We start from the raw sequence: 26,545 nt of genomic DNA, 5'->3' as shown, positions 1-26,545 counted from the left end.
GCCCAGAACATGTGAGTGTGGTTGATCGGGCTACCCTGGCACCGTTCACATTCTTCCTCCGAAAGAACTTGCTCATTCTGGTTCTGGTTAGGTGTGCTCTGTGCACCACCTTTAGCTGTATTACGCTCAGCTTTGTGCATGCAGAGGTAGAGTTTGCCCTGTTCAATGCTTCGATCCAGAGACCCCTCCCTATTTCTGTCCCTAGTTCTTCCTCCCACTTTTCTCTTGTCCAGAAGGATGCGTGTTTCCTCCAGTAGACGCCCATACAGTCCCCACAGTTACCTCCCCAATGTCATCCTCATCCAACAGTTGGTGGAATATTGAGTGTCCCAGCATCCATGGGTATGTTGCTATTTCCCTATGGAGGAGGTTTGTGACCTGGATGTACCTTAGGTCATTTCCCCATGGCAGCTGGAGTCTCTCTTAGTTCATCCAATGACGCTTAACTATCGTCCGTGTAGAAATCGCAGACTGTCAATGTCTCCCCGGTCCTGTCTCGACCTTTTAAAGATGGCATCCAGCACGGCTGCCGCAAACCATGGTGGACATTTCGGTCAGTTCAAAGTGCTGTCTCAGTTGGTTCCAGTCCGGAGTATGGCTACTACCACTGGGCTTGTTGAGTGTTTGGCTGGCGGGGATGGGAGTGCTGTTGTGGCAAGGGCTCAGAGGGATGTCCCTATGCAGGAACTCTCCTCCAACCTCACCCATTCTGCTTCAGGTTCCTTTATCCATCCCCTCATTCTCTCTGCTGTGGTCACCCAGTGGTAGTATTGTAGGTTTGGGTGGGCCAGGCTTCCCATGACTCTTTTTCTTTGTCGGACCCTGTTAGGGATCCTTGGGTTCTTCCCCCCTGACACCAATGCCATGATCAATTTATCAATTATGTTAAATAAGGCTTTGGAGATGTAGATCGGTATGGATCTGAACAGGAAGAGGAACCTGAGCAGCAAGTTTATCTTGATCATCTGCACCCTCCCCGCTGGGGAGAGTGGGAGTGTGTCCCACTTCTCCGGGTCCTTTTTAACTTCCTCCACCAGACTAGTCATGTTCCATTTGTGGATCCATGTCCAGTCGTGGGCAATTTGGATCCCCAAATAGCGGAATTTGCTTTGGGCTTGTTGGAACGGCAGCCCCTCCAGTTCTGCCCCTCTCCCTTTTGGGTTCACCGGGAAGATTTAATTCTTGCTCAGGTTGCGTTTGTCGCTCAAGAAGGCCCCAAATTCTTTCAGGAGCTTCATGATCCCCTCCATGCTGCCTTGTGGGTCCTCGACGTTCGGTAAGGTTTTAACTCAAATATTCTGCCTTCACTCCTCCTCAGTTGAAGGCATGGACTCCCAGATAGGCACAGTCCTAAAATATGGGTATTCTCCATATGAAGGCTAGAGTTATTGCATCCAACAAATTAACATTTGCCCTCATTCCTGTCAGTCCTCTAGCATAGTCAGTGGGGGTGATTTTAAGCCTGCGTTAACTGTGCCGACGTGGATGGAAAATGTGGAGAAAATCGGCAAACCCGGTTCTCTCCGGAGAGATCACATATCCCGATTTTCCACACTCCTCACCGGTGACGTCATGAGGTCCACGCACACCAAGGACGAGAACCTCATTTTAATGTTTTTGAATGCATTTCAATGTAATTACCCACCCTCCCCACCACATGATGCCCCTTCTCATTGAATATTTAAACCTCCCTGGCATGACATCACATGGGTGAGGTTTACAGCAGGTCTTTGAAGTTGTGAAGGGAATTTCCCTGCAGGGACGCAAAGGCAAATATAGTCCCTGGGGGGAGAGGGATATGCTTGGGCAGTGCCTGCAGTGCCACGGACAGACTCTATGGGGAGCCAGATGGGCGGAGGGGTTTTCCGCCATCTGTGGTTGGGGAGGAGCACCGAGGCTATTGAGAGGGGAACTTGCAGGCATGGTGTGGGGAGCGAGCAATAGAGGGGAGGAAACACCTGCAATACTTCCCTGGTTTGGGAGGGGGTGGAGACTGCTCGATGATTTTGTGGGGGGACCGCCGGGGACACCTCCCTAGTGGTGGGTGGGTGGGGGGTCATGGGGGTGAGGGTGGGGGGTGTGGTATCAGTTCTGATTTGGGTGCCCGCACAGTAGCACAGTGGTTAGCACTTGCTTCACAGCGCCAGGGTCCCACATTCAATTCCTGGCTTGGGTCACTGTCTGTGCGGAGTCTGCACCTGTCTACGCGGGTTTCCTCCGGGTGCTCCGGTTTCCTCCCACAAGTCCCGAAAGATGTGGTTGTTAGGTGAATTGGACATTCTGACTTCTCCCTCAGTGTACCTGAACAGGTGCCGGAGTGTGGCGACTAGGGGGTTTCCACAGTAACTTCATTGCAGTGTTAATGTAAGCCTACTTGTGACACTAATAAAGATTATTAAAGATGGCGCCTGATTCTTGGAGCCAGCCTTGCCGGCTCTCTGAGGTCCTGCCTCGCCAGACTGATGCCGTAAACCTCACCCACTCATGACTTTTACTCAGAGGCTCACGTTCTGTAGTGAAAACTGGTCTGTGCAGCTGGAGAGCTACATGCTGGTTTTCAGTCTTCGCCTGACACTTTGAACAAAATATGGTAAGTTTCCTCCCATCATCATTGCTTCCTCAAGTCACAGAACAGCAAATACTAGCTTCGCTGTCACCAGCAAGGAATCAATATGTTTGTGAGATCAGTGGCATTGAGGAATACTGAGAAAGAAAAGAATCTAAAAGTAAAAATGTTTGCCATTTCTTCAGGCACATTAATTTCAATTGTTAGTGGCTGAGAACTGCTAATTTTTGCCACACTGGCTGAGTACTAACTTAGGATAGAGATGGGGTGGAATTTTCATTGTCTACATGGTTCTGAATGGCAATATACAGGCCAGGTTACACTTGGCAAACAGGGAAGCACACCATTTAGTGAAGAAACAATACTTTTACTAATAATCCAGTCAGTATATAAAATTGCAATTCAAATCACTGTTGGAATATCCAGTTTGTATTCTAGCTAGTATTGTAGTTTCTATTCTCGGTAGTGTCATAATATACACCAGTATATCATGGTGCAGATACACACACACTGATGGACACACAGCAAGACCAATCAACACACACAACACCGCAGCCAATCACCAGTTAGAGCACACGCACTATAAATTTGTTGAATTGGTCTGGGTGAAAATAAAAAACAAGGGAAAGAACTCCCTGGTAGGAATAATTTGCAGGCTCCCAAGTAATATTTCCAAAGTGGGATACAGTATAAACCAAGAAATAATGACGACTTGTGAGAAGGGCACAACGATAATCATGGGTGATTTTAATATGCATATTGACTGGAATAACCAAGTTGGCAAGGGTAGCCTTGAGGGAGATTCCATAGAGTGCATGAGGGATTGTTTCTCATAGCTATATGTTATGCAGCCTACCAGAGAGCAGGCTATTTTAGATTTAGCATTATGCAATGAAGAATGGTTGATAAATAGTCTTGTCATTAAGGATCCTCATGGAAGGAGTGATCACAGCATGCTAGAATTTCAAATTAAGGTCGAGCAAGAGAAGAGTTTTAGTGTTCAGCAGAGGTAGTTATACAGGCTTGAGGAAAGAGTTGGCCCAAGTAGACTGGGCACAAGTAATTGAGGGTAGGTCAGTTGAGGAACAATGGCGGATGTTCAGGGAGGTATGGTGGCACAGTGGTTAGCAGTGCTTCCTCACAGCGCCAGGGACCCGGGCTCAATTCCAGCTTGGGTCGCTGTCTGTGTGGAGTTCGTACATTCTCCCCATGTCTGCGTTGGTTTCTTCCAGCTGCTCTTGTTTCCTCCCACTGTCTAAAGATATACGGGTTAGGTGGATTGGCCATGCAAATTGCCCCTTAGTGTCCAGGGATGTGCAGGTTAGGTTATGGGGTTATGGGGGTAGGAAGGGGTGGTTGGGTGAATGGATATGAGTTGGTGCAGACTCGATGGGCTGAATGGTATCCTTCTACACCGTAGGGATTCTATGATTGAATATCTCTCAATTAAAGTACATTCCTGAGAGAAAGAGGAATTGTAAAAGGGAGAAAAACGTTCCATGGCTAAACAAATAAGTCAAGGAAGACATAAAGGCAAAAACTAGGGCATAACACACTGCAAAAGCTTGTGGTAAGTAAGCTGGAGGATTGGGAGAACGTTAGGGGTCAGCAAAAAGCTACTAAAATTAGAATCAACAAAGCTAAGATGGACTACTAAAGGAAACAAGCAGAAAACATAAGCACTAGTACCAAAAGCTTCTACAAGTATATAAAGAGGAAGAGAATAGCAAAGGTAATTGTTGGTCCTTTAGAGGACGATACTGGTGAGTATATGGGAGTTGACAGCAGAGCCAGTGGATGCATTGGATATTTCAGAATTCCCTGGATTCTGGAAGAGTCCGGTCATACACGCTAATGTGATGATCCTATTCAGAAAGGGAGAGAGGCAAAAGGTAGGAAACTATAGATCAGCTAGCTTGATCTCTGTGTTGTAGTTGCTGGAATCAAACATTAAGGGGGAGATAACTGAACATTTGGAAAAACAAAGCTCAATCCATCAGTGTCAGCAGGTTTTATGAAGGGTAAGTCATGCTTGACAAACTTTCTTGAGTTCTTTGAGGACGTAACCATCAAGGTGGAGAATGGGGAACCTGTGGATGTGGTATCTAGATTTCCAGAAGGCATTTGACAAGGTGTCCCATAAAAGACTGACCAGAACATAGAACATAGAACATACAGTGCTGGCCAATCTACCTAACCTTCATGTCTTTGGACTGTGGGAGGAAACCGGAGCACCTGGAGGAAACCCACGCAGACACAGAGTTTGGGGGTACAACGCCAGATTGAATTAAGGATTGGCGAATTGACAGAAAGCAGAGTGTCAGAATAAATGGGTCCTTCTCTGGCTGGCGAGCTGTAAACTAACGGGGTGCCACAGGGGTCAGTCCTCGGACCTCAACTGGTTACAATCTATACAAATGATCTGCAAGCAGGGCAGAGTGTAACATAGCAGGGAAGAGGAGTTAAAGATTTTACAGATGGATATAGATAGGCTAAGAGATTGGTCCAAAATTTGGCAGATGGAGTTTAATGTGGATAAGTGTGAGGTTATCCATTTTGGCTGAAAAAATAAAAGGCAAATTAAATGAAAAGCATATTCAAAATGCATCTGGGCAGAGGGATCTTGGTGTCTTTTTTCATGAATCACAAAAAGTTGATATGCATACAGCATGTAATTAAAATGTCAAATGTAACGTTAGCGTTTATTTGCAAAAGGACTGGAGTATAAAAGTAGAGAAGTGTTGTTGCAATTGGTGTTGGTGAGACCACATCTGGAATATTGTGTCCAGTTTTGGTCTCCTTATTTGAGGAAGGATGTGGTGGCATTGGAGGCAGTTCAGAGGAGGTTCACCAGATTGATTCTGGCGATGAAAGAGTTGACGTATGAGGAGAGATTAAACAGTTTGGGCTTATACTCACTGGAGTTTAGAAGGATGAGAGGGGATCGGATCGAGGTATATAAAATACTGAAAGAGATTGGTAAAGTAAACAGAGACCAAATGTTCCCCCTTGTGGGGCAATCTAGAACAAGAGGTCACAGATATAGATTGAGAGGAGGTAGATTTAGAACTGAGATTAGGAGGAACTACTTCTCGGAGAGGGCGATGAATTTGTGGAACTCACTGCCCCATAGTGCAGTGGGATCTGAGTCATTAAATGGTTTCAAGAAGGAGATAGATTTATTTCTGATTTTTTAAAAAAAACAAGTTAAAGTTGAAATGAAATGAAAATCGCTTATTGTCACAAGTAGGCTTCAATGAAGTTACTGTGAAAAGCCCCTAGTCGCCACATTCCGGCGCCTGTTCGGGGAGGCTGGTACGGGAATTGAACCGTGCTGCTGGCCTGCCTGGGTCTGCTTTAAAAGCCAGCGATTTAGCCCATTGTGCTAAACCAGCCCCAGACTGGTATATGGGAAACAAGTAGGGAGGTGTTTTGAGACCAGGAAGAGATCAGCCATGACCTGATGGAACTGTAGACAGGCTCAAAGGGCTGAATTGCCAATTTCTGCTCCTAATTCCTATGTTCCTATATCCTGTGTCCCTATGGTCCAGATTGAAGTATTGATTGACAACAGTATACATTCAGAATCAGACCGATAGTTCTAAAGCCCCATCTTTCATCCATGTTCTCATGTTGCAAAGCTCCTTACATAGCATAGATGTTTGTAAAATAACCCTTTCAGTGTGAGGACAAGGCGAGTATAGTACATTTAGATGAACAACTTCCTGCAGGTCAAGGCCAAATTTTCATGCAAGGTTCTCCCAGAATGGACTCCAGGTCATACCACTTTAAGTATTTGGATGACCATATGTTTGAAATGTAGCTGCCCTCTTGCAAATAAATGACTTATAAGAATTTGAAATTAATATGATGTGAGAAAAAAACTTCTTAACACAAATGTTTTGGGTCTGGAATGCGCTGCCTGGAAGTGTAGTGGAGGGCGGTTCAATCGAGACATTCAAGAGAGAATCAGATAATTACTTGAATAGGAACAATATACAAGGGCATGGAGAATGGCACGAAGCCATGATGTTCGTTTGGAGAGCTGCTGCAGGAACAATGGGCCAAATGGCCTCCTTCTGTGCCATAACAATTCTGCAATTCTGTAATTGCTGGTGAAAATGGAACTATTTAATGGAAACAGGGAAAAATGGGAATCTTGGGGACATTCTATGTGCCTGGGATAGTGGTGAGATGCTCACTGGTCACCAATCCATGTCAAAACTTCAAGCCCATACTGCCCATTATGTTTGGACCATAGGAGTGAATGGATAGCCAATCTCAGACAACACACCTATATTGTTTTTGTATCTGATGGATGAACGTAGGTGAATCTTGGCACATTATTTAAATATGACTCTGATATATTGTTCAAATTGATTCAGGAATAATGTACTCAATTTGGAATAAAAAGAAAGTTTGAAAAACTAAGCCTGTGCTAAAAGACTAAACCCTCAAAGAATTTTAATATGTTTCCATCAAACAAATGCAGCAACTTTGTTATAACAGCGTGGCACAAATCTTTAATCCAACTTCTTTCAACGAGGGGAAAAGAAATCAGCAGGATTAAGCCACAGGAATGAGGACACATTTTATTCAAACAAATATTTAATATATCCTTTCAGAAATGTTTTATATAAGAACCCCTAGTATTTAAGTTAACCTCATCATGAGTAATGGTAACATTAATGAATCGGAGCTTTGCTCATTGGAATGGATGGCTCATCTTAATTTCTAACCAGCACTTGATAGCTTGGGCACAGTAATAGATGTAGAAATCTTATTACCAGATAATGTGACTGAAGATAATTCACTAGCTGGATGGAAGTCTAAAACTAACAATACAACCAAGGTGCTCAGCACACTCCTATGTAGACAGACGGCTCAAAGTAATCCTGGGCCAAGGTTCTACATTAGAGCAGGCTATCACCATAAAATCCTTTCAACCTCTTTCTCTTCCTTTAAGATTCTCATTAAAGCCTACCTTTCTGACTGAGCTATCGGTCATCTATTTTAAATGAAAAATTGAAAATGAAAATCGCTTATTGTCACAAGTAGGCGTCAAATGAAGTTACTGTGAAAAGCCCCTAGTCGCCACATTCCGGCGTCTGTTCGGGGAGGCTGGTACAGGAATTGAACTGTGCTGCTGACCTGCCTTGGTCTGCTTTAAAAGCCAGCTCTTTAGCCCTGTGCTAAACCAGTCCCAATATCTCCTTAAATGGCTCAATGTCACATTTTGTCTGCTAACACTCCAATGAAGCACCTTGGGACATTTTCCACGTTAATGGCACTATATAAATCTAACAAAGCAGCTCGCTCCTTTGGCACCCCGTCCACAGACATTCAATCCCTCCACCACCAACGCACAGTGTCAGTCGTGTGTACCAACTATTTTTTTAAAAATCGCTTATTGTCACATGTAGGCTTCAAATGAAGTTACTGTGAAAAGCCCCTAGTCGCCACATTCCGGCGCCTGTTCGGGGAGGCTGGTATAAGATGCGCTGCAGGAACAAAGCCGCCATCGACAGCACGTTCCAAATCCATGGCCATTATCATCTAGAAGGACAAGGGCAACAGATACCTCCGAACACCACCACCTAGAAGTTTCCCTCCAATTTACTCACCATCCTGACTTGGAAATATATTGCATCACCACCTTCTCAAGAGCAATTAAGGATGGGCAATAAATGCTGGCCTAGCCAGCGACGTCCACATCCCAAGAATGAATACATTTTTTAAAAAGTTGTTGTTAACTTAAAACCAATAAACCCGTGTACACCATAGATTATGGAAGCCAAATAACTGGGATACCGAGTAGCTCAGAGTTCAAATCCCACCATGCTATATTGTGAAATTTAATTCAATGTACCTGCTGATTTATGGGCTAACACAACAAATGATCATGAAAGCTATGGAAAGCCATTGGGTTGCCTTCTTGAACTGCTGCCGTTCATCTGGTGTACAGATAGCCAAAGTGTTATTAGGGAGGGAGTTCCAGGTTAGGTGGATTGGTTATGCTAAATTGCCCCTTAGTGTCCAAAGGTTAGGTGAGTTTACTGGGATAAGAGGGCGACGTGGGCCTCGATAGGGTGCTCTTTTGGAGCGGCGGTGCCGACTCGATGGGCCGAATGGCCTCCTCCTGTAAAGCAGGGATTCTTTAATTCTAAAACGCTGAACTTGTTCAGCAGCTGGAGAGGGAAAGAGAGTAACCATTCAGATCAACAAATTTCCTTCAGAATGAAGGACGAAAGCGAACAGATTGCTTTAAACAGTTGTTTGGCTGACTAATGTCCCGCGGCAAAGGGATCCTGCAACCTTTCCTGCTGTGAACAACCTATATGTGTTTACAACCCAATCTATGTAGTTGAACCTTAATACCCCCAGGATAATAAATACTGCCATGAATGGATGGATACAGCTTTCACACGTTCCTCCAAGAAAATAAATGTAAGGATGCAAACTTGCTGTGTCTCGAAGCAAATGCTACTATCAAAAGAAGGTATTTTAAGCTAAACGTTTTGTTATTGACTGCTAGGGATGTCTGTCACACTGGGGGTTCGGCCAACCAAGCTGTCAAACACTGGGGACTCCAGATTGGGTCTATCCTTAAAGTAGTGAGCAAACAACAAAACCCAGTATGGTTATTTATTATTCAACGAAAATAATCTTTGTTGAACATCTAACATTTCAGTCAATGATATCTAAGTGTTTCCATTGTTTCAAAGCTACTGAAATTTGTATTACTAAACTGAGTGATTGGCAACCAACCTGCTGTCAGCTCCACTATCTTAATGCTGAGACAATGCAGGATGTAACATTCCGAGGTGTTCTAAATTTAAAACAGTCCAGGCAATATAATTACATTGTTATAATCTCTATGTTACACATATACCTAATATGAAGCCCATGGCATCAATTCCAGCTATGATGTCAATGGTGTCATTCTGGAAAGGCTGGAGCAAGTCTTCAACGCAGTCCATAAAAGCCTTAAAAATAAATAAAAGATGAACCTTAAACCACTATGGTAGACATAAAATAAATGTGACATCAATATTGACCTTAATGTGGAACATTTTATGAACCTCAACTTACTTTGAAATGAAATGAAATGAAAATCGCTTATTGCCACAAGTAGGCTTCAAATGAAGTGACTGTGAAAAGCCCCTAGTCGCCACATTTCGGCGCCTTTTCGGGGAGGCTGGTACGGGAATTGAACCGTGCTGCTGGCCTGCCTTGGTCTGCTTTCAAAGCCAGTCATATTCTTCATTCTACAGCTTTGCTGTAGATAGGAATATAAGAACAACGATAGGACTTTTAGACCAATGATACTGCCCTGCCATGTAATCATCATGGGCCAATTTGTAGTTACCAAATGGAAACAAGGAACTAACTAATGATCAAAGGATGGAATTTGCATGAGAGAGCTCCAACTCATCCATCCTAACTTCAACAGAAGATGTGTAAAAACTCCAGAAAAACGGCATCATTGTCATTTTCCTTTTGCCGAAGTCACAACAGAGGAGTGGGAGACTGGAACCTATGTCTTCTGAATGGCATTGTCTCTGGCAATGACCGATCATTAAATTAAATATTGTAGGCGGTGGCATAGTGCTATTGTCACTGGACTCATAATTCAGAGGCCTAGAGTACTCTGGAGTCCCAGGTTCAAATCCCACCACTGCAGGTGGTGAAATTTGAATTCAATAAAAATCTGGAATTAAAAGTCTAATGATGACCATGAAACCATTGTCGGTTGTCGTAAAAACCCATCTGGTTCACTAATGTCCTTTAGGGAAGGAAATCTGCCATTCTTACCTGGTCTGGCCTACATGTGACTCCAGACCCACAGCAATGTGGTTGACTTGTAACTGCCCCTCAAGGGCAATTAGAGATGGGCAATAAATGCTGGCGCAGACTGCAATGTCATGTCCCATAAACACATTTTTTAAAAGGTGCTATAAAATAACCTTGTTTGGAAAAATTATGCTTAGTTTTGTCCTCATAGGAGGGAAAGAAAAATAAAAAGGATCTTAACGTCCAGCCCATTATTGTGAACTTTCTAGTGGCCCACTCAGAGTGAATTGGTGAGGTTTGGAATTACATTTCCTGCCTGCATTCTGGGCTGTCATTGATATATGAGATGAAGAACAGCTGGGAAGTGGGAGAAAATGGAAAGATTTTTAACCTGACTGAATAAAATCTCAGATGATTTGAGTATGTCCGTCCTTTAATTCGGGCAGCGTGAAGCCACCATCCAGGAGGGTTCCTGGCAGTCAACGGATTGTCAAGGAGGAGTGGGGCAGTGGACAGCTGTGTGGGATAGCACACATCAACTAAAGGCTCTCATGTGGGGCCTGGTTCCTGCTCCTCCTGTCCCAGAAGTACATCTTTTTTCAGGATTTAACATCTGCTTTGCTAATATTGCACAATGCCATGTGAGAGTACATTTAGGAAATTGGTGTTTATAAATGGGTGTGTATATAAATAGCTGTAGTGAGAGTACCTTTAAGAAATGGGTGTTTACTACTGCAGTGACATCAGAGAGTGGGTGGAGCTGGGCTGTCTGTCAGCTTTTTACTTTTGTTTTAGGCTGTTTGCTGCTGAGTGTGTTTTAGTTTTGTTTTCAGTGTTGGAGCTGAAGCCAGACAGAGGCAGGTGTACTGTTGATCTCTCTGCCATGAAAAGACTCTCTCTTGCTCATTTGGTGAATTCAGAATTTTAAATGTTCTCAGTAGTGAATGTAAACCTAATGTGCTTCTGTTCAAAGGTGTTTCTTTTGTCTTCTGGATGTTGTTTGTGAAGTTATCAAGGTTTACTTAGTGTTGTAGTCTTTGGGGGTTGTATTTGAATTAATGGTTGCTAAGATGTTCACTGTATGGTTTAAAAAGGTTAACTTGAGTTCTTAGAATAAACATTGTTTTGCTGTAAAAAATACTTTTCCATTTCTGCTGCACCACACCTGTACAGTGGGCCGTGTGCTCCCCATACCACAATCTATTAAAAGTTGTGGGTCAGGTGAACTCCATGATACACTTTGGGGTTCTCTAAACCCTGGCCCATAACAACAAGCACAGAATTCTTACAGCGCTGAAGGAGGCCATTCGGCCTGTCATGCTTGCACCGGCTTTCTGCATTAGAAACTTACCCAGTGTCACTTCCCCACCTTCTCCTCGTGGGCCTGCCCATTCTTCTTTTTCCCATAACAACCCAATTCCCTCGTGAATGACTTGATTAATCCTGTCTCCCCCACACTCTCAGGCAGTGCACTTCAGATCCTAAGCACTCACTGCATGAAAAAGTATTTCCTCATGGTGCCATTGCTTTTATTTTCCAAATTACCTAAAGTCTGTGACCTTCTCCGATCCTGCCACCAGTGGGTACACTTTTTCCTTCTCTACTCTGTCTAGGCCCCCCATGATTTAGAATACATCCATCAAATCTCCTCTCAATGTTTCTTTCTCCAAGGAAACCAGTCCCAACTTCTATCCATGTAAGTGAAGTTCCCTGGAACTATTCTCGGGAATCTTCTCTCTCTAAAATGCTTTCTGAGGTTTCTTAAAGTGCCCAGAACTGGATGCAATAATCCAGAGGTTGAACCAGTACTGTATACAAGTTTAAAATGACTTCCTTGCTTTTATATTCTCTATCCCTATTAATGAAACATGGGATGCTTATTACAAGGCTAGGCCCCTTTAGTTTTTGAAAGTATGGGCCAGGATTTGTATGATGACAGGATTTCCCTTCCCACCATCTGACAAGTGGGAAGAGAACACGTCCCCGCTGATTCTGCCTGCCCCGCAGTAATTTAGTGCTCCAACAAGTGTCAACTGGCTGGAGACGGGACACCCGCCCTGCACTCAGGAGGAAGTTCTGCCTCAGCGATCTGCCGGCCAATCGGATTGCCTAGTCTAGTCAGACACTCTAGTTCCTGTTGTGCCTGACGCTGTAGTGGACAGCATTGGGGCTGCAAACAGTCGAAGTACTGGGAGTCCAGGACCAAGGGTGGGTTAAGCTGGTGAAGCCCAGGAGATGGAGCAAGGGGAGTGGAGGCGTTGGTTGAGAGGTCGGAGGGGAAGCACCTGCATGGACTAAGTGTGGAGAACACCAGGAGGGAACAAAGCATTTTGGGAGGAGGGGGGAGTGGCTCCTCATGTTAAAAGGCAATTGCTGATGGAGGGAATGCCTTCCTACCTGAGGTCTGAACATGGCCCATTCTTGGGCCTCCCCTGTCTCTGAACTCCTCCCACCAACTTGATATTGAGGCTGAATGGAAAAAGGCTCTTCTGTGGTCAATAATTTCCATTTAAGGGTAGCGCGGTGGCAAAGTGGTTAGCACTTCTACCTCATGGCGCCGAGGTCCCAGGTTTGATCCTGGCTCTGGGTCACTGTCCATGTGGAGTTTGCACATTCTCCCCGTGTTTGCGTGGGTTTCACCCTTACAACCCAAAGATGTGCACGGTACGTGGCTTGGCCATGCAAAATTGCCCCTTAATTGGAAAAATTGAATTGGGTACTCTAAATTTTAATAAAATAATAAAAGTTTGCCATTTAAGGGCCTCAATTGGAGTAAGGATGGGTGAGCCCACAATTCTGTCGAGTGGCACTTTATCAAATGTCTTCTGGATTTCTATCTACACCATATCAACAACAGTACCTTCATGCGATGACTGGAAGACTTTAGGAATATTGGATTCGGGGTATTGGGCAATTTAAGGTTAAACACCTGGGGTTATAGTGTGTTTGACTACAGTGGTCATGTTTTTAAAAATTCTGTGTGTTTTTAGCAGCCAATGGTGAAATTGACAAGGAATGTGTTTTTCAGTCAAGGCTAATGAATTTTGGTTTAATTGGGGAAGTCCATGGGGAGTTAATGAACTTTGCAGCCTGCATAGATAATTTGTTTTTCAGCTGGGGAGATGAGGTCATTGCTGGGTGGAGCAAAGGAAGGCAGAGAGACATTTTGAGAAGCTGCGGAGAGAGGCAGTTTTGGAGAAAGCTATTGGAGAGACAGACGTTTCGTGAAAGGCATCTGGAAGTGAAGTCTGATCTGGCAAGCCTTATCTTTTTAGACCACACATAATGTTTTATTTCCCGCTAGGAGTGTTTAAAAACAAGAGTAATAATATTTTAAAAGCAGAGCAGTCTTGCCTAAAGACAAGGAAGAGCTGAAACAACCCAGTTGAAGCGGTATTTGAAGATATTCAGCCAGAGTCTGAAGGGGTTCTAACCAGAGCCAGAATCTGTTTTGTACCGCAAGTATTACTATATGCCTTGCTGATTTTTAAGCTGGATGGAGAGCTTTATGTTTCTTTTCTTATTATTTAATGCAAAATTGAGTGGTCGTGTTAAGGGGTAATTGAAAATTATTCTTTTTTGGGTGTGAAGTTAAAAGTTTAATATCGTTTTTATAGTAAAATTTTGTTTTAAAAATACCAAAGCCTTATTTTCTTCATGTAATAACTCCTGGAGTGAATCATTCTTTCTGCACAATCTTAAAATAAACTAAAATATTGGTGTTTCGGTCCAGTATCCGAGCCACTGTTGGGGTCTGGTCTAGGATCGTAATGCTCATCAACCTTCTCTAGTACATCATCAAAAAACTCCAGTAAGTTACAGAACCATGATTTGTCCTTATAGCCATACAGGTTTTCCTTAATTAATCCTCATTTGTCCAGTGACTATTAATTTTGTTGAAAATTGGTAGCCCGTCACTTCCTAGCTCCAGAGCGTTGTACCCGGGAAGGGATTACCCCAAAGATGCACTGGTGACTCCCCCAACAGAGGTCCCCATGCTAGGATTGCATGGCAGCTATAGGGAAATTTTCTTTGGGCAATTGCCCTGCAATGGGGTTCATCCGAAACTACAAACTTTGGGTGGTAACTCCTGTCACAGAAACAGTTGCTGAAAACATTAGAAGAATGAAAGCCACCTCTAACTTTTGGGTAACAACACTGATGCAGCAGACTGACAAATCTACTTACCTGTTGGTTACAGTATAGTCTGGATGGATCAAGCCAAGCATATTGTGGGCCCTTTACATTGGGTGCCATGAGAGCTAAATACCAACTTTTCCCGTGTTCTGGCGGGATGGTCAATGCTTCCATGCTAGATAAAAAATAATAAAACCAGGTGAAAGTGCAGCCAATGTACATAGAAAATACAGATCATTTTACCCAACAAGTCTATACCAGTGTGCTCCATATTAACTCCCTCCCATCTGGCTCTTCATTGAACCCTATTGACATATCAATTTATTCCTCTGAAATAAAATGTCACTTTTGGTTTATGGAAATTCCCAAAGTTACAGCACAGGAACAGGCCCTTTGGCCCTCCAAGCCTGTACCGGTCATGATACCATCCTTGGCCAAAACCCTCAGCACTTCCTTGTGCCGTATCCTTTATACCCATCCTATCCATGTATTTGTCGAGATGCATTTTGAATGGCGGTAATCTATCTGCTTCCACAACCTCCCCTGACAACACGTTCCAGGCACTCACTACTCTCTGTGTAAAAAACCTGCCTCGCACATCTCCTCTAAACTTTGACCCACCAACCTTAAACCTATGCCCCCTGGTGACTGACCCCTCAACCCTGGGAAAGAGTGCCTGCCCATCCACTCTATTCATGCCCCTCATAATCTTGTAGACCTCTAGCAGGTCACCCCTTAACCTCCGTCATTCTAATGAAAACAGTCCAAGTCTATTCAGTCTCTCTCCATAGCTAACACCCTCCAGACCAGGCAACATCCTGGTAAACCTCCTCTGCACTCTCTCCAAAGCCCCACATCCTTCTGGTAATGTGGCGGCCAGAATTGTACGCAATAGTCCAAGTGCAGCCTTACCAAGATTCTATACAACTGCAGCATGACTTGCCAGTTTTTATACTTGATGCCCCGTCCAATGAAGGAAAGCACCCAGTATGCTTTCTTGACTACCTTGTCCACTTGTGTTGTCACTTTCAAAGATCTGTGGCCCAGATCTCTCTGACTTGCTATAGTCTTTTTATTTTCATTTAGAGCACCCAATTCATTTTTTCCAATTAAGGGGCAATTTAGCCTGGTCAATCCACCTACCCTGCACATCTTTGGGTTGTGGGGGTGAAACCCACGCAAACACAGGGAGAATGTACAAACTCCACACGGATAGTGACCCAGAGCCAGGATCGAACCTGGGACCTCAGCGTCGTGAGGCAGCAGGGCTAACCCACTGCGCCACCGTGCTGCCAACTTTCTATATTCTTAAGAGCTTTGCCGTTTACGGCACCCCCCCCCCCTTTGTTAGACCTACCAAAATGCATTACCTCACATTTGTGTGGATTAAACTCCATTTGCCAGTCTCCAACTTATCTATGTCCCGCTGTATCTCTGACAATCCTCAACACTATCTGCCACTCCACCAACCTTGGTGTTGTCCGCGAACTTACTAATCAGACCAACTACATTTTCCACAAAATTGTTTCTGTATACTACAAACAACAGAGGCCCCAGCACAGATCCCTGTGGAACACCACTAGTCACAACCTTCCATTCAGAAAAACACTCTTCTACTGCTACCCTTTACCTTCTGTGACCGAGCCAGTTCTGTATCCATTTACCACCTCACCTCTGATTCCATTTGACTTCACCTTTTGTACCAGTCTGCCATGAGGCACCTTGTCAAAGGCTTTACTGAAGTCCATGTAAACAACATCCACCACCCTCCCCATATCAATCAACTTTGTCACCTCCTCAAAAAACTCAATCAAGTTACTGAGGCATGACCTCCCCTTCACAAAATCATGCTGTCTATCGCTAATGAGTACATTTGTTTCCAAATGGGTATAATTCCTGTCCCTGAAAATTCTCTCCAATAATTTACCAATGACAAACGTGAGGCTCACCAGCTTATAGTTTCCTGGCTTATCCCTGCTACCTTTCTTAACCAGCGGGACCACATTAACTATTCTCCAGTTCTCTGTGATCTCACCTGTAGCCAATGAGGATACAAAGATGTCAGTTAAGGCCCCAACAATTTCCTCCCTTGCTTTCCTCAGTATTCTGGGATAAATCCCATCCGGCCCAGGATTATCTACCTTAATGTCTTTTAAAAGACCCAATACCTCCTCCTTTTCGATGTCCACATGATCCAGACTATCCACATACCCTAACCAAGAACCATCTTCCACAAAGTCCTTCTTTAGTGAACACTGACGCAAAGTATTCATTTAATACCTCGCCCATTTCCTCTGGCTCAACTCATAGATTCCCCCCACTGTCCGTAAGTGGTCCAATCCTTTCCCTGGACACCCGCTTGTTTTTCACATGTGAAGAAAAAGCTTTGGGATTCACCTTAATTCTACTTGCCAAGGACTTTTCATGACCCCTCTTAACCCTCCTAATTTCCGGCTTAAGTACCTTCCTACTTTCTTTATACTCCTCAAGGGGTTTTGACTGTCCCCACCCTTCTAGACCATGCAAAAGCCTTCTTTTTCCTTTCTTTTCACGGTACCCCTCGTTATCCAAAGCTCTCTAAACTTCCCATACTTATCCTTCATTCTCTCAGGAATGTGACTTTCCTGAATCCTAATCAACTGTCGCTTGAAAGACTCCCACATGTCCGATGTTGATTTGCCCTCCAACAGCTGCACCCAATCCAAACTCTTCGATTCCTATCTAATCTTATCGTAATTTGCCTTTCCCCTGTTTAGCACCTTAACGCGAGGGTTGCTCTCATCCTCATCCAAAAGTATCCTAAAACCTACAGAATTGTGCTCACTACTCCCAAAATGGTCCCCTGCTGAAACCTCAACCACCTGTCCAGGTGTATTCCCCAATACCAGGTTCAGTACTGCCCCTTGCCTTGTTGGACTATCTACATATTGCATCAAGAAGCCTTCCTGGATACATCTTAGAAACGCTGAGCCTGGATACATCTTAGAAACATCCAAGCCCCTAGCACTAAGTGAGTCCCAGTCAATATAGGGAAAATTAAAATCCCCTACCACAACAATCCTGTTACTTTCGTACCTATCCAAAATTTCTCTACCTATCTGTTCCTCCATCTCTCGCTGGCAGATGGGGGGTTGTAATAAACCCCCAACATTGTGATTGCCCCCTTCCTGTTGCTGAGCTCTACCCAGATTGCCTCATTGTATGAGCCCTCTGGGGTGTCCTCCCGCAGTACAGCTGTAATATTCTCCTTAACCTGCAATGCTACTCTCCCACCCCTTTTACATCCCTCTCTATCTCTCCTGAAGCACCTAAATCCTTCAATGTTCAGCTGCCAATCCTGCCCTTCCTTTAACCACGCTTCTGTGATAGCCACAACATCATTGTTCCAAGTATTAATAAGTGCTCTAAGTTCATCTGCCTTACCTGCTATACTTATGGCGTTGAAACAAATACACTTCAAACCACACAATGTTTGAGCAGACAGGGTGATGTTGTTCTCTTATTTTTGTTCTTTATTTCCCCTTCAGTTATTACACCTTCTAAGCTAACGGTCTGGTTCCCACCCCCTGCCATACTAGTTTAAATCCTCCCGAGTGACTCAAGCAAACCTCCCAGACAGGATATTGGTGCCCCTCCAGTTCAGATGCAACCCGTCCTTGTACAGGTCACACCTGCTCCGGAAGAGATATCAGTGGTCCAGAAATCTGAAACCCTCCCTCCTACACCACCAGTTTAGCCACGTATTTAGCTGCACTATCCTCCTATTTCTAGCCTCACTGGCATGTGGCACAGGGAATTCTGAGATTATCCGAGCGGTACTGCTTTTTAGATTACTGCCTAACTCCCTGAACTCCTTCTGCAAGGCCTCATCGCTCTTCCTGTCTATGTCATGAGTACCTATGTGTATTACGACCACTGGCTGTTCACCCTCCCCCTTCAGGATGTCCTGTGTTCGTTCAGAGACATCCTTGACCCTGGCACGAGGGAGGCAACATACCATAACACATGGAATGTAAATCTTCAGTTCAACCACTAATTCCAATTGGCTCCTATTCTTCATGTCTGCATTCTGTCATAATTGCGGTAGTCTGAAGCATACCTTATTCTTCCTTCCCTTCCTCGGGAGCCACTACTCATGCTTCAATCTGTTTTCTTTCTTTCCCTTCAAGCACTGGAACTAGACCATCAGCTATTGTCTCTTTCTTCATGTCTGTTCTATGAAAAACACCCCCGATACTAATATTAATCACTTGTGAAACCAAACCTAGATATCGAGCAAAATAGTGGCCCTTACTTGGGCAAAAAGTAACGGCATCTGATCAACTCCTGTGCCTTGTTACTATTTTAGTCATGCCTGTGTCAAAAGTTGTAACCTAATCTAGGGTCAGCTGCAAAAATAGTTTAGCTCCACCCATGAAGCCTGAAATAGGCCTTCAGGCTGCAATCAAGACTGCCTTGGCTATTACAGATAATAGTGTAACATATACAACTTTAAAGAAAGAATGATGTACTATATCTTAATAGTGGACACAGCAGAGATGACCTATCCACTCTTTCTAACTATTTTGGATCTTATAAGATTTCAAACAGGTCCCAGCCTCAGCCAGTTTTAAGGGAAGCCCCCGGCAAAAACCCTAGGGTTACAAGGTGAGGGGTTTGAATTAGTCAGTATGCTGTGCTTGTATTTCCACTGGTGGAACCTAGACAATAATCACTTAGAAAACTGGACGCAGCACAATAGATTCATTCTATTTAATTGGTCAATATGAGGCCCCGCAGGGAAGCAGCAGGCTAACCTTTCAGATCATTTTAAAAGATGGTGGCCCGTGATGAAGGCGCGCACGCCAACTCTTTTAAATTTGAAATTAAAACAACAGAATCACACAGAATCGCAGAAATGTCACGGTGCATAAGGAGGACATTTGGCCCAGCAGGCCTCCAAACGAGCATCACGGCTTATTGCTATTCCCCTGCCTTTCCCCCCGCACTCTGAACATTGTTTCTGTTCAAAATAGCCCTCATAAATGCCTCAGATGAACATGCCTCCACCACATTTCCAGGCAGTGCGTTGCAGGGCGTTCCAGATCCCAACAACTCGCGATGAATAATTTTTTTCTCACATCATATTTGCTTCTTTTGCAAATCACTTTAATCTGTGCCCTCTCGTACATCATCCTTTTACGAGCAAAAACAGTTTCTCCCTGTCGACCTCTGTTCAGCCTTCTCATGATTTTGAATATCTCTACCCCGAGAAGGAATTCACACTACGGGGCGGCCTGCAGCTACAGCACAATTCTATCTCTAGTGCCAGCTCCCCCGCCTGTCAGAAGGCTGCCCCCAGGCAACTGCACTGTCCCTCAACACCTCAGGGGACCTGGGGGCCGATGGAAAATTCCAGTCAGCCTCCGACAATAGGCCTTAGTAGGCCAATAACTAACTGAATTGGCTACCCATGACTTGCAGGCAAGTAGCCCTTCCACCAACATCTGTGCCCATTCCTCCTCCAGGAAAGCGGCTTGAGGCAGAATGGTGGCATGAAAACGACGTGCTGGCTAGTTTATGCACCCGCCTGCCATGCCTGGTTTAATTGAAAACTAGTAAATCAGCTCTGGAATATGTTAGAATATTGAATTCAGTGTAAGATAATGTACAAAAAATTAAGTAAGAAGAGGGAAAGAAAGATGGAATTGAGAGAGGGTAAAAATAAAAATTCTTAGAAGTTATTTTAATTTTTTATTTTTACATCTCCGGATCACCAGCTGCCTCCTCCTGGTGACGTTGGAAGCGCTGACTGCCGCTGACTCCACTCCCAGATGCTGTTCAGGAGGACAGGCTTGAGTCTGTGGCCCGCCCTAGGGAAGAGGATGGCCCACTGCATCTCACTGACAAGGAGCTGTGGGTCCATCTCGGACTACCGACCTCAGAGGGCACGTCTTCTGTGAGCGATCTTGGTGGCTGCAATGAGCGTGAGCTAAGTGGAGTGCTTAAAAACAGCTACTGCTGGCAGGTTCTTTAAAACTAACTCTGGTCCCCAGCAGTTAGAATACCCGCTGGGGCCAGAGAATTTGCAACCGCAGAATGCTGGCCCATTTGTATATCCTGACATGCGAGACGTCACGATCTGGATCTCAACCTCACTGGGCATGATCAAGATCAGCATCATTTAAAAATGTCTGCGCCGCATTCTCCAGGGGTCCTCCCCAGTGAAGCCTCAACTGTGCACCATTTAGTACCGCTCCACATAAACGTGAACCAGTCGTAACCGCACCTAGGGGGTCTTCCAGGTCATCTAAGACCCCTAGGTGGTCAGGATCTGGGCAGATTTGGTACCTAGACACTGCCACCTTGGCATGCTGACACTGTCAGGGTTCCTGGGTCGCACTGCCAGGCTGGCATTGCCAAGGTGCCCAGGTGCCAAGTTGCCTATGCCAGGGGTCAGGCTCAGGGTGACTTGCCCTTCAGAGGTGGGGTGAAGGGGGGGTCGGAGGACCCAGAAGAGGTACCTTGAGTGCAGTGAGGGGGGGGGGGGGGGTCCAGGGGTCGCTGTGCGGATGTGGAGAGGGGCGGTCAAAGGATCGGGTCTACCTTTAAAAATGGTGGCCTGATCCACGAGTACTCTTCCTGCACCGGAAAGCTGAGCTCGTTAGTGCAGGAAATGATATAAGTGCGGCCTCGCTGTGGCTAAAAAAACCGCAAAATGTCGTTGAATAGCAAGGTGATTCTCAGCACTGCAGCTGTCAAGAAACACTCCGCTAAACGAGAACAAAAGCAGACTGATTTTTTTTCCCGTTATAGTGCACTCTTGGGGCGGGATTCTCCCTTCTGGGGACTAAGTCCCCACGCTGGCGGGAAAACCGGCACAAACCACTCCGGCATCAACAGCCCCCGAAAGTGCGGACTTCTCCGCATTTTCGGGGGCTAGGTGGACGCCGGAGTGGTTGGCGCCGCTCCAGCCGGCGCCGAAGGGCCAGCGCGTGTTCGCGAATGCGCGGAATGGCTGCCGTGATCTCACGCATGCGCGGAACGGCCGGCGTGATTCCGTGCATGTGCAGACCGGCCATCGTATTTTCGCGCCGACTCCCGGGCAATATGGCGGAGCCCTACAAGTCCCCCACGGAACAAGCCAGCCCGCAGATCGGTAGGCCCCGATCGCGGGCCAGGCCACCGTGGGGGCCCCCCCACCCGGGGTCGGACGCCCACCGCGCCCCCCCGAGGACCGCCCCCGCATACTCACCCGCCAGGTCCGCCGTGCGTGAGGTAAGTAATTTGGCCGGACTGGCCAAAAATGGACAACTGCTCGGACCATCGGGGCCCGGAGAATCGTCGGGGGGGGGCGCTGTCAACGGCCCCCGACCGGCGTGGCGGGTCGGAGAATCCCAGCCTTAGTCTCCCAAACGAAGAATCCTGCCCATGGTCTTTTGAGCCAGGGTTCCATTCTGGATTCTTCCCGTCCAGTTACAACATCGACTGGAATCGTAACAATAACTGACTCGCTGGACAAACACCTTGACAGCACAATACCAAAATGCCTGGAAAACAACATGAGAACCATTTCTTCGTGGGGGCTCTACTGAAACTCCAGTGGAGAAATTTTCCAGAACTTTCAGGCAGTGTTCGGAGGAAATGTTTACTTTCTCCAATAACTGCAGCATTTAATTTCAAAATATAACACCAGGACAATACAGCTTCCCACTCCCATCTCACTGAAACTCAAACAATGCCGAAAAGTAAATTCTATTTCTGGTTGACAGTGATGTACTTCCCAGCTCACTGTGTATCACTTTAAAATCCCATTATTGAACGAACAAAATGATGACAATGGTCTACCTTTCTGACCGTATACCTCAATTTGTATTTCTCCGTTGTTATAAACTTAATCCCAAGGAAACTGGCACTCACAGACTGGTGGTTATTTTGAGTTTCTTTGGTCAGCGTTTTTCAGTCCTCTGTTCCTGGACTTTGTTCAGCTCCCTGTTATATAGTACTAATCTGTGACGTCTTTCCATGGGGGTCAAGGTACTCTGACAAGCAAAACCTGCTTTGGATTACTTTTAACTATCTCGAATGATGTGGATCTGCAGTTTGCAAACTCCAGATCATGGATCATTGGGAAACCCTGGGGAAATGCATTGTCCTAATGTAAAGTCGTCATAGCCCCAGATGACCATAGGCTGCTTTTCCCTTTGTGGGGGAAGAGCTGGCTGGTGGTGATTTAACCTGAGGGTGGCCACATCTCAGGCGAGTGCTAAGGTCAAGATGGCAGGGTGTAGCGCACAATGACTTACGAGAGAGACGAGAAGTGATGAAGTCGATTCAGGCTTTATTAAGCGAGACTTATCCCCAGCAGCTCAGCAACAGAATGAAGCGGCGGGGAGAAGCTCGGGTTCTTATACTCCGCCTTCAGGGCGGAGCCAGGAGTCGGCAGCCAACCAGGACCCGGGATCTGTCAGCCAATAGCATCACGGCTTCACAGTCCCACATGACCCCTAATACATACCACCACACAGGGTATTCATGAATAACCCCAACCGGTATGGGAGTTGAACCCCCAGTGTGGGCCTCGCTCTGCATCCTGAACCAGCTATCAAACACACTGAGCTAAACTGGCTCCCTGTCCTAATATACACTGCCGATGGCTGTTCGCGAGCCTCTATTTTCAACAGAGCCCCCTTTGGGGCTGCCACTCTAACTTAATCTGTTAATTGGTAATTTGCCCATTTGTTTATTTGTTGCACAAAAGAATATAATTTCAACAGATTGGGATTCTAAACCTACCCTTTCCGATTTCATTACTAATGCAAGATATTATGTGCGGGTTTGAGTGTCTGGGTAATCAGTGCAAAGTCTCACTTGCACAGTGGTCTGCATCTCATTGCACAACATCGGTGGGCATGAAATTGTTAACCCTTTGTATTCCTTACAATATACATATTGTTACAAAAGCAATCACAAGGAGCTCAGTAGAAGAAAGAAAACATTGTCCACGGCCCTGCTGATTTGTCAATCCTGAATGAACTAAAATTCTTTTCAAAGTAAAACAAAGGCCTAATTTGTGAATTTAGAAGGAAAATCTAGCACCAGAGGACACTCTCCTGAAAGGACAACTGTGTCAGACAAGGTTGTTAAGGGAAGAAGGTTGCTGGGCAAGAGGCTGCAGCGGGGGAACAATATTGAGGCAGGAGGCTGCCATGTGGCAGAGGCTTTTACAATAGGGAAGAGGCAGCAAGAGCATGGCTGTCTAGCTGCAGAGGGCAGGGGGGAGAGAACCATAGTGGTTGAGGGGCAGGGAGTGGAGAAGCTATCATGGGAATAGGTGTCAAAGCAGGCGGCAGCTAAGTGGAAGAGGCTGCAGTTGGTGGGTGGGGGTTCACTGCAATGCAGGGGAGACTGCAGCAGGGACGAGTGCGGAGTGGGTGGGGGATTATACTGGGAACTTTACTGTCTCGCTACAGAAGAAACTTACCTTACTTGCTTGCGGATTCCCAAGTTAATAGTTGAGATAAAATACACTTCTCCCCCAAAATTGCCAGCAGGACTAAAACATTATCCTTTGTAAATATGAACGTACGAATTAGGAGCAGGAACGTCCACTCGGTCCCTCAAGTCTGCTCTGCCATTCAATACGATCACAGCTGGTGTTAGGATACCAGACCAGACTCCAATTTCTAATAGAATGCCGGAAGAGAAACCCTAAGCAATTTGTGAAACTGTGAGGAAAGAATACTTCACCCCAGGACTGATGACTCTGACCAATGGGTATCTTTTATGTTAAAACAAACTTTAATTTAAACACAGAATTATCCATATTAACATAAAATAAATAACGTAACAATTTACAGTTAAACAGTTCTTAAATAAAAGGAAAAACTTTAACTCTCTGTCTACACCTATATATTCCCACTAAGAAACCCAATACAGTTCAAAATCCACTGATAAATAGAGTTAGCAACCAGGGTTACTTGTTGTTCTCTGTGCAGACCTTCGGTGAGAGACGCTTTCAGGAACAACCTAAATGTTCATCTGCCTTGTCAGGCTCAAATCTCATGGCAAAACTGTCAAACCTACAGACAGGACTGGCTCTTCCAATAATTACATTATCTGTAAACCACTAGGTTGCCCCATCAACTGCTTAGCTAGGACTAAACACCACTTCCTCATAAATGATCTACACACAGGGAATCTCCTTTCTATGAACAATATTCCATAAGCCATCTCTCTGCAAACAAGTAAATGCTTAAAATCAATGATTACCTCACCTCTTACAGTACCTTAATTACAGTTTTAGTAGATAAACTGCCTCTTTGTATTTTAAACCAGGGGGTTTAATAACATTACCGCCACAAATTTAAAATATAATACATAACAATTTCTTAAAATTCATCACACCAGGCTGATTGCAATCTCAACCCCACATTCCTTTCACCCTCTTGTTAATCAAGAATGGCTTTAGCTTTACCTAAAAAATGTTCAAAGATTCTGCTTCCACTGCCTTTTGAAGAAGAGTGTTCCAGAGACTCACGGTCCTCTCAAATTCTCCTAATCTCTGTCTTAAATGAGCGACCCTTTATTTTTAAACAGTTCTAGGCTCTCCAACAAGAGGAAACATCTTCTCCACATCCACCCTGTCAATACCCCTCAGCATCTTAAAGGTTTCAATCAAGTCGCCTCTTGCTCTTCTACATTCTATTGGATACAAACCTAACCTCTCCAAACTTTCCTCAGTAGACCTGCCCATTCTGGTATTAGGCCAGTAAACCTTTGCTGAACTGCTTATAACACATTTACATCTTTCCTTAAATAAGGAGATCAATACTGTACACAATACATCAATCCTGATGTGGTCTCACAAATGCTCTGGGCACTGAAGCGTGGCCTCCCTAATTTGTAATCAATTCCCCTCACAATAAATGAAAGTATTCTATTAGCTTTCCTAATTACTTGCTGTACTTGTATACTAGTCTTTTGCGATTCATGCAAGAGTAATCTTCATGTAATTGGTTCAGGCAAGCATTGTTGAAATCTTTTCCAAGCTGTGCGCGATCGCTGTTGTAGAGGAGCACACCAAAACCAGAAAGCTAGGAAATCCCTTTGTCTCCAAGTAAATGGCGATGTCATCTTGAAATTCAGAAAGTCTTTAAAGCAGAACCTACACTTTTAATTTTTTAACCATCAATCAGAATTCCAATCATCCAGAATGATTTGGACTTGTCCAAGGGCTAAACCTAATGAAAAAAATGAGCATTCCAATGAAGAGAATTTCTTTTTTTTAAATTCAGAATACCCAATTATTATTTTCCAATTGAGGGGCACTTTAGCGTGGCCAATCCACCTAACCTGCATATCTTTGGGTTGTGGGGGTGAAACCCACACAGACACGGGGAGAATGTGCAAACTCCGCACGGACAGTGACCCAGGGCCGGGATTTGAACCCGGGTCCTCAGCGCCGTAGGCCCAATGCTAACCACTGCACCATGTGTCACCCTATCGATGAATAGAGTTTCTATACTACCAGAATACATAGAAAGTCAGAAAAAGTCCAGATTAATACCTTTTTATACTGGTTTGGTGAACCTGTGGATGAAGTAAGCCAATGTAATGTGTTAATGAATCCTCAACCAGCTTCAATGAAATCCTATCAACTGTCCTAGCTTGAGGCAATTCACACCTCTTTAACCTGCGATTATCCCTCTCTCCAGTCGCCCCGTCTGGACCTGCAAAGACTTAATTACCTGCAAAGATTTGCATTCAAAGTACCATCTTGCATCATTGGCTTTGTCTTTCTATGTGTTTGTGTACCCCACCTCTTCACTCATCTGATGAAGGAGCTATGCTCCAAAAGCTAGTGATTCCAAATAAACCTGTTGGGCTTTAATCTGGTGCTATAAGACTTCTTACTGTGCCCACCCAATCCAAATGCCAGCATCTCCACATCAATGAAATATTAAAAGCCTTTGACAAATATTTTAATCTTCAAGTTCTGGGGTACACACAAGGTAAAAGGAGGGATAGAAAACCCCCAGTAAAGCTATGAAAGTACAGCAAACATGA

General features: G+C 44.8%; 1 protein-coding gene across 7 annotated transcripts in view; it reads right to left on the bottom strand.

Moving 5' to 3' along the window:
- Nucleotides 1–22,864, bottom strand: part of LOC140386826 (adenine phosphoribosyltransferase) — a 31,431-nt gene extending 8,567 nt beyond the window's left edge. The window contains exons 1-3 of one of the 7 annotated variants that reach the window (XM_072469558.1): nt 22,783–22,864; nt 14,549–14,672; nt 9,459–9,552 (exon numbers count right to left, since the gene is read on the bottom strand). In XM_072469558.1, coding sequence (XP_072325659.1) covers nt 9,459–9,552; nt 14,549–14,671 — 217 coding nt within the window. In that variant the 5' untranslated portion in view covers nt 14,672; nt 22,783–22,864. Of the gene's footprint in view, nt 1–9,458; nt 9,553–14,548; nt 14,673–17,920; nt 18,109–18,494; nt 18,718–22,324; nt 22,544–22,782 lie in introns of those variants that run through there. The other 6 variants (XM_072469559.1, XM_072469555.1, XM_072469557.1 and 3 more) reach the window with 6 other exon arrangements.
- Between the last annotated feature and the right edge of the window lie 3,681 nt (nt 22,865–26,545).

This window comes from Scyliorhinus torazame, chromosome 12 (assembly GCF_047496885.1).
Source record: "Scyliorhinus torazame isolate Kashiwa2021f chromosome 12, sScyTor2.1, whole genome shotgun sequence".
In the NCBI taxonomy this organism is placed as follows: Eukaryota; Metazoa; Chordata; class Chondrichthyes; order Carcharhiniformes; family Scyliorhinidae; genus Scyliorhinus; species Scyliorhinus torazame.
The sequence above is the reverse complement of the archived record's forward strand: the minus strand, read 5'-3'. Positions and strand labels throughout refer to the sequence as shown.